General features: G+C 40.6%; 1 protein-coding gene across 1 annotated transcript; it reads right to left on the bottom strand.

Moving 5' to 3' along the window:
• Positions 1 to 4,931: 4,931 nt before the first annotated feature.
• On the bottom strand, positions 4,932 to 7,306 carry LOC108631085 (protein asteroid-like). The gene is made up of 2 exons (XM_026818592.1): positions 5,611 to 7,306; positions 4,932 to 5,514 (listed from the first exon to the last, which is right to left on the bottom strand). Exons 1-2 carry the CDS (start codon positions 6,942 to 6,944, stop codon positions 4,932 to 4,934), a joined length of 1,917 nt encoding a protein of 638 aa, XP_026674393.1. The 5' UTR covers positions 6,945 to 7,306.
• Between the last annotated feature and the right edge of the window lie 36 nt (positions 7,307 to 7,342).

The following is a 7,342-nucleotide window of genomic DNA, read 5'->3' as shown; positions in this document are numbered from 1 at the left end:
AGCAGATATTAGGGACACCTTCAAGACATGTACGTCGAGGGTCCGGTAATTAAAAGAAAACTGACCTTGCCGTAATAAACCTGAGCAGGGTCTTGGGCTGAATAAAAAGGTGAGAGATGAGAATTTTTCAACGAGATTAGCGTTTTCTGACAAGCAGATGTAAGCAGTAATGACAATGTTCGTTTGAAAGTAAGGGGCGTTGGATCTTACTGCTGCTATAAGAGTGACCTTAAACGAATCTGAAACTAAAGAATGGTTACACTACATCGTAGAAAGATCACCTTTGTCCCTTCTTCGCTAACCTAACAATGTATTTCCTGAAATAGTGATAAAGAAATGTGGAAAAAATTCAGTTATTTTTAAGTAAGCGCTGGAACATTCGTTTCAGCCATCGGGATTTTTACACGGATATTAAAAAGATTTTACGTAGCATTGGACTAGGAAGGCATTAACTCTATGAAGGGATTTCTAGCGCGCGAGCCACGCGGTATTTACAAACCTTATATTGGCGGAGGTTTTATTCGAGGCTGGAGTGCGAGGGGTATAAAGCTTAATTCATTGTTTGCTTCGCGACGAGTTTGCCGCGGTGCACGTGCCGCGTTGTTACGCTACGAACGTGTCCGAGGCAGTGTCATACGCAAGCACTCGAGAGACAAGAGAAAATTTATATCTCGATATCGGCGATTCTCCGTAAAAACGTGTCCATCGATCACGTTGTACGAAAAACTGTTAAAAAAAAGAGAGAGAGACGTTCGGCTGTTACGCTTCTTGAAACGATCAATTTCAATTTCTCATCTGCATTGTGCGACTTTTATTGTTTGTCAGCCAGCGTTCCACGCGTATTCGCGTTCGTGTCTCGGTCGACCGGAGCAACCGCAGGAGTGTCGACGAGTAATCTCGTTTCCGCTTGGCCCGCGAAGTTAAACTCCGTGGATTGGACCCGACCGGATTGTGTCCACATCTCGTTTCGTTACCCTTCGCCGTTTCTCTTTCCAGCGAACCGTCCGCGGCAACTTCGAAGGGGAGTTACCCCGGACAATATATCAGTTTACAATGATAAAAAGCAAACACGGGAAATAACGCGAGGAATTACTGAACCAAACAATATGTCCCTCGTCTCTGGAGAGACCGGGTATATTTCGACCGAGCAGTCCGGTAGTACCCAATGGAGGGTGTGCCAACATATATTCTGTACAATAATGCGCCATGATTTGGTTTTCTTTCATAACGAGGCGATACGGCCACGGGGACATCGGAAATTGGTTCATTATCACCTGTGCAAATGATTGATATCGAAATTACGGTTACCCTTTGCCCGATTGTACTCTTTCACCGAGAACATCTATCTGAATCTTGCCAAACTATTTATACCCGAAGAGAGCGAAACGATCAATTTCGGCGAAAGGAGAATTTCCCGTTTTAAAGTCCATGCAGTCTCTTTGAGAGGCCGTCACGTTACCTCGAGGGAAAGAGAAACAGAGAGGATGACTAAAAATTGGTATCCTCTAGCTCGCGGGTGTCTCTTGGTGGGTAGCACTCGTGTAAGCAGTGACTAGTGAGGTAAACTCGAGTATCTCCGAGGGGCAACGGGGAAATGGAGGGCTAAGGGGTGAGGAGTAGTCGTCGCTAGTGGGTGTAAGGAATGGAGGGATAGTAGTAGACCACGCTACGTCGCCTACGGGGGTTGAAGGAGGGATGGTTTTTCCTCAGTCTGAGCATTCCGTAGACGATATGCTCGCAGCTTGGCTCACTTCGTCTTGATTCGCATGCGGCTTATACGTTTTCTATACGCACGCACGCCCGTTCCTCGGTCTCTTTTCTTCCTGTTCAGAACCACGATACTCTCTTCCCGTTCTAACTCCGTTTTCTTCCCTTTCCGTCTTCCTTCTTCTTTCCTCTTTCTCTCTATCTCTCCGGCTGGCGTACACGCGGGCCACCGGCAAGAAGTAGACAATTCACAATTAGCAAACACAAACAGAAGTACGAGTGGCTTCAAGTTGCTTGGGACGTGGTGGCAACGGGCTTAGCCGGAAGCAAACGGTAGGGTAGGGACTTCTGGGATGCGAAGCGACTAGCTTGGCAGTCCCTGAGCGTCAGCCTCCGCTCCAGAATACTCTTCTCAACTCCCGGCCCGACAGAGACCGGCGAAGGCGCGTGTATGTTCTGAGGATAACGGGTGTGCCTACTTTCTCATATATGCAGCTCTTCCGTTTCTCAAACGAATCTGTTCGACTCGTTTGTAAATATATTTAATGAGTTCGCTCATCAGTATCGGATATATTCCAATTATGCTTCCCTTATGGAGTCGTTCATTTTCAGATTCTTCAGTTGTTGACTCTAATAGTTGATCAAGATACATGAAATTGCGAGCTGAAACATTTTCAGGTTCGATTCGTAAACTTACCCTGCCGACGGCGGCAGGAAACATTCCAGAACCCCGTCCCGGAATGGTACTTCCTTCGATTGATCAATTGTATGATTTACTGATTACCGCCTGAACGTACACCCGGTATACACGCGCATTGGGCTCTCACCGTTGCGTTGGAACACTTGAAGCCCCAACCAGTTACGGCAACAATAGGCTTTGTCTTCGCGCCGTCGGCGCTCGCAAATTGGTAGAAATCTTGATTAAAGGTGCAATTCCGCTGCTGCCTACGGACAAATATGAATTGCACCCCCAATGCTCCCACCCTCTGTACCCCTTCCGCCCCTGCCTCTCGCCACTTTTTACCGTTCCGACAAATGAAAATGGAAAAAACGTGTTGTGCTATACTTCTTACGGCGCGACAAGTCTGCGGCTTTTCAAGGATCAAGATTGGACTACCCCTTTGAAATCAGACACTACCACATCAAGAATATTATCGCTGCTAAAATGAGATCGTAATCGTTTCCTCTCACAGTGCAGTTGGTCTCCTTTCCATTTTCTCGCTTCTTCCACCGATATCAAGGAAGTATACGTATTTATTGGGCCAACGTATCTGTCGACACGCGCTGATTCGATTTCGTTCACGGTTCTGTAAAGATAATCCGATTGTGAGATTACACGGTGATTCGCATGGATCGAGCATGATCCCGGCAATGGGAAAGATGTGTATAGAAATGAAATAATAACGCGCGTTGTATATGACAGATGCGACGAGACCACTTGCGATAATCCGCCTTCGGCTTATCCCTTTGCCTACAGTAAATACGAGAATTGGCCGTCTGGAGCGCGTGACCCATCAGAAATTGCTCATTAACGTTCTGTACGCGTGAATGTATTTAGTAAATATGTAATTCCATTTACAAAAATCGACAATCATTTTCCTGTTTCGTATTTGGGAGTTGATTCTTTTTATTTGCAAATCGAAGTTTAAAAATCGGTAGGTCTTGCCTATATCCAATTGGAATCCCCTCGATAGACTCTCGCATCAATAGACCCTGAAGACTTGAACGTGTTCATGCTCATCCCGTGCAGAACACACATCATGAAACTGAGTCAATTTACATAACGATAATTGAGATGTACATAAAAGGCCGTTCTCGAATCACAGCAATACCACATCTACAAACGGGCTTTGAATTTCGAAAAGGGTACATATCGATATTCTCTGCTCTCGTGTATCGCCTCGATGTTAAACTGAGCATTACAGTCTTTATTGAAATTAATTTTTCCAAGACGATAATCGTTTTGCATGGAATATAAATTTATGTTCATTCATAGATTATTTATTTTGAATACATTTCTGTTTGATAAAAGTTTAGTAAATTTTTTTGTCTTCAGGCCAAGCCTACTTCATTACAAACCACAAGACAAGGTATTACAAATCACAAGAAAAATTGTAGAGTAACGCAATCTAAGAATAAAACTAAAAAATAATTCACATTTGTCAGTCTATGAATGCCAGCTGATGATACGTACGAGTTATTTTTTCAATTATAAAAACTATGCAATCTGTGTATGTTATAACATCATACCACTGAAGAGATACTGCTAAAGTGCCCATGTAATTGTTGGGATAGCGAATGAGGTTCAATGGGGTTGAAAATACAGTTGGTAATCGCATCGAAGAAGTCGGTAAATGGTTGACACACGGACCAGTTTGACACCGTAGGCAATAGATAAATGTAGGATGCCAGCATTATCGATCTTATACCGGGATGTCCTTGATGCTACATCCGAGGAGAGATTACTAAAGAGTGGCAACGCCTGTGTTAACGCGCGGCCCGAAAAAAGGGCCCAAGAGGGCTCGAACCGGCAAGGTAGATTCATGAAATCCCACAGAATGACTGTTCCGGAGTGTACCGACCTTCAGGCTCACCGATGCCGGTGCCGATGCTTTTTTCCAGCACGATAGGTAATAGGTAATCGTAGAACGTTGATATTATCAACTTTATACTTAATTCAAGATTCGTACTTCGGAAAGAGAATAACTATCATTTTCAAATTTTGTCACACTTGTATTACTTTATTTTCATTAGTGCACACCATATTTTGCATTTGAAGTAGGAATAAAAGTAATTGGCATTTAATATCTCAATGAATATCAGTGTTTAATTGAAATTAGTTTCTGAATTGTTGTTATATCCACAAAATAGCGTAATTCGTTATATACATTGTAGAAACAGAATCTTCAATGTTGAGTTCATGGTAAATCTTAAACATTGTTGTTCATGTTGGTAATACAAAAGTGGAAAATTAAGTTTTTCATGGAGTTATTGGATAATAGTTTTAAATTCTCGTATTTGCTACCACTACAGCCGCTACAGCCTACTTTAATACATAGCCATGCTGAGAATGAAATGGCAACACTGCGGGGGTCCGAATTTCCTGTAGTGCAACCATAGCTGACTCTTTGACTCTCTTCTTGCCACCACAGTCGGTTGTGGTTGCACTACACGAAATCTGGACTCTCGCGCTGTTGCCATTTTATTCTCAGCATGGCTATGTATTAAAGTAGGCTGTANTTATATAACAGAGTACCATTAAAGAAAGTGGCGATTATGGTCTGTGGATAGGGACACTCTAATAACGCATTCAGGTTCATGGCATGTTTCAAACAATTCTGAAATTCTACAAATGCGTGCACTATAGATCTATTAAATATTTTCTGATCCGAAAGCAATTTTTCATCTAGTCTAAAATGAGAAATGAAAAATGGTGCGGCTAAGTAACAGTCCTCAGAGTCGATTGCGGTGTAGGCTTCAATAACTGTACCATTCGTCGTGTAGTACGGCTGATAATTATTCGCTCTTTTCTGTTTTATAGCTTCAATTACTTGACCCTTTCTCTTTTCAAAAGTGTCGGTTGTTCTGTATAACCCGATCTTAGAATCTATTATATGAAATATCATACCAATGCATATAGCGTATACATTAGATTTATGGAATACAATAGGTTCTTGCTCCCTTATCCAGTATTTAATACATCCAAAATACAACCTCCACTCTGGTGGAAGCTCCTTTATACCATCTGCATCGTTAATCCCCAAAGTTTCATTTAAAATCTCCCTTCGTAAACTTAATGGAATTTCTCTAAGATTGGTTAAAGATGGAAGTTTACAACAGTTTACTGTCTCTATGCATTGTAATTCACGTATTACAATTCTATTTTTATCTCTGATCACGTACCTCATGTAACGTACTTCGTCATTTATCGCTGATTTTAGAAATCCAAAAATAACGCTAACGATCTTTAAACTTATTATACTGCTCGAAGGATAATCATCATTTTCAATTTGTATAGGACATATATACAATCTGTGAACTATTAAGTCTATGAAATACGATGGAAGTTTGCCCAGATGATATTCGTTTACGAACCATTCCGGCAAATTACTGATGGCTTCATTTTGTGGCAATGATTCGTTTATTGTGCTCATTACTTCAAATACATCGTAATCTTCCTCCATGCGGACCTCGTCCTTTTCTCCTTCATAAGCTTGTTTTATGCATGTTGAAATACTAATGTCTCCATCAAATTTAAAACTTCTGCTTAAATGTTGCGTCTTTACACGAGTGATGTAATCTGTTGGGAATCTTAATGGTATAAGTATTTCAGCTGATGTCTTTATATAATTGTTAATAATGTCCTCTATTAAATTCAACATGCTTCGTCGCGAAGGTTCGGGTAATGTGATTAAAATCCTGGTAATAGCTGTATTCAAGGTGTACTTGCTTAGCCACGTAAAAGTTGCTGTAATCATGCTCTCTCTATATTTTCTTCCTGGTATTTTTTTTATGTCCATGTGACGAAAGAAGTTCGTGAATGTTCCACGTTCAACATAATCGTTACCTAATAAAATTGCTGCCAATGGTAACATCGATTCATGCAAACCTCTAAATGAATTTAGTAAATATTCAGCTTTATAAATTTTACAACGTTTTACATATCCTTTCCCCCTTGAATGACTAACTACACAAGTATCCAATGTGTTAAATGGTATGTACTGTGATCCATATATATAAAAATCCGAGTCGTAACTAAGTACAGGACAATTTAAGATCTTTGCTACTGCAGCTATCTCATTATCAGCTTCAAATAGACACTGTGCGTGTCGAATGTTCTTCTTTATCATCACACTTCTGAACACATCAACTTGTAATAAGGGGAAAATTTCTGTTCTATGTTGACCGGACAGAGAAAACCGCGAAGCTGATTGCATTCTCTCTTTTCTCCTTACTATGCTTTTCCTTAATTGTTTATCCTCGTTGGCACCATCAATCAAAACCAACGGTGTTATGCGACATTTTAATAGATCGTCGAAAAAGATTGATACAGCACGTGCATAACTATCATAATCGCCGCCGAATGCAGAATTACATCTTGCGTCCATATATAACTTAAACATTCGACAACTTATGTTGATACCATCGATCACTAAATATGTATCATGTAATTCATAATTCCGCAAGTAACGATCGGAATGATCATGTATGTACGTAGTTAGTCCAGGAATTCCCATTTTGAATATTGAAACTTATGCACGCTAGTTTGAAATAACTAAATAGTTTCGCTCTAACACTGTAGGATAAATTGCGGAGGAAACCTTCAATAGATAAGAATCTATTATTATAAGATACCAGGATTCCTCTAAGAGTGATGATAGTGATGATAAATAAGATAATGCGTGAAAAGAACGTACCACACGATCATAGTAGGCGGTTATCAACTTTCTAACAAAGTTTTGTTAGCAGCTGATGAGATTTCTATTGCCGGTAACAATATTATCGACTCTCCTTCTTCTTTCGCCGCTGCAACGGATGCTCCTCCTACGTTTCCTAAAAAATTTAATACGCATTACTCAAAAGCAAAAATTAAAATACATGAATTCCGATGAATTAAAATCCGAAATTCCAAGGT

The sequence above is a fragment of the Ceratina calcarata genome, unplaced genomic scaffold (genome assembly GCF_001652005.2).
Source record: "Ceratina calcarata isolate Rehan_Ccalc_2016 unplaced genomic scaffold, ASM165200v1 scaffold81, whole genome shotgun sequence".
NCBI classification, from domain to species: Eukaryota; Metazoa; Arthropoda; class Insecta; order Hymenoptera; family Apidae; genus Ceratina; species Ceratina calcarata.
This window is presented reverse-complemented; position numbering and strand designations above follow the sequence as displayed.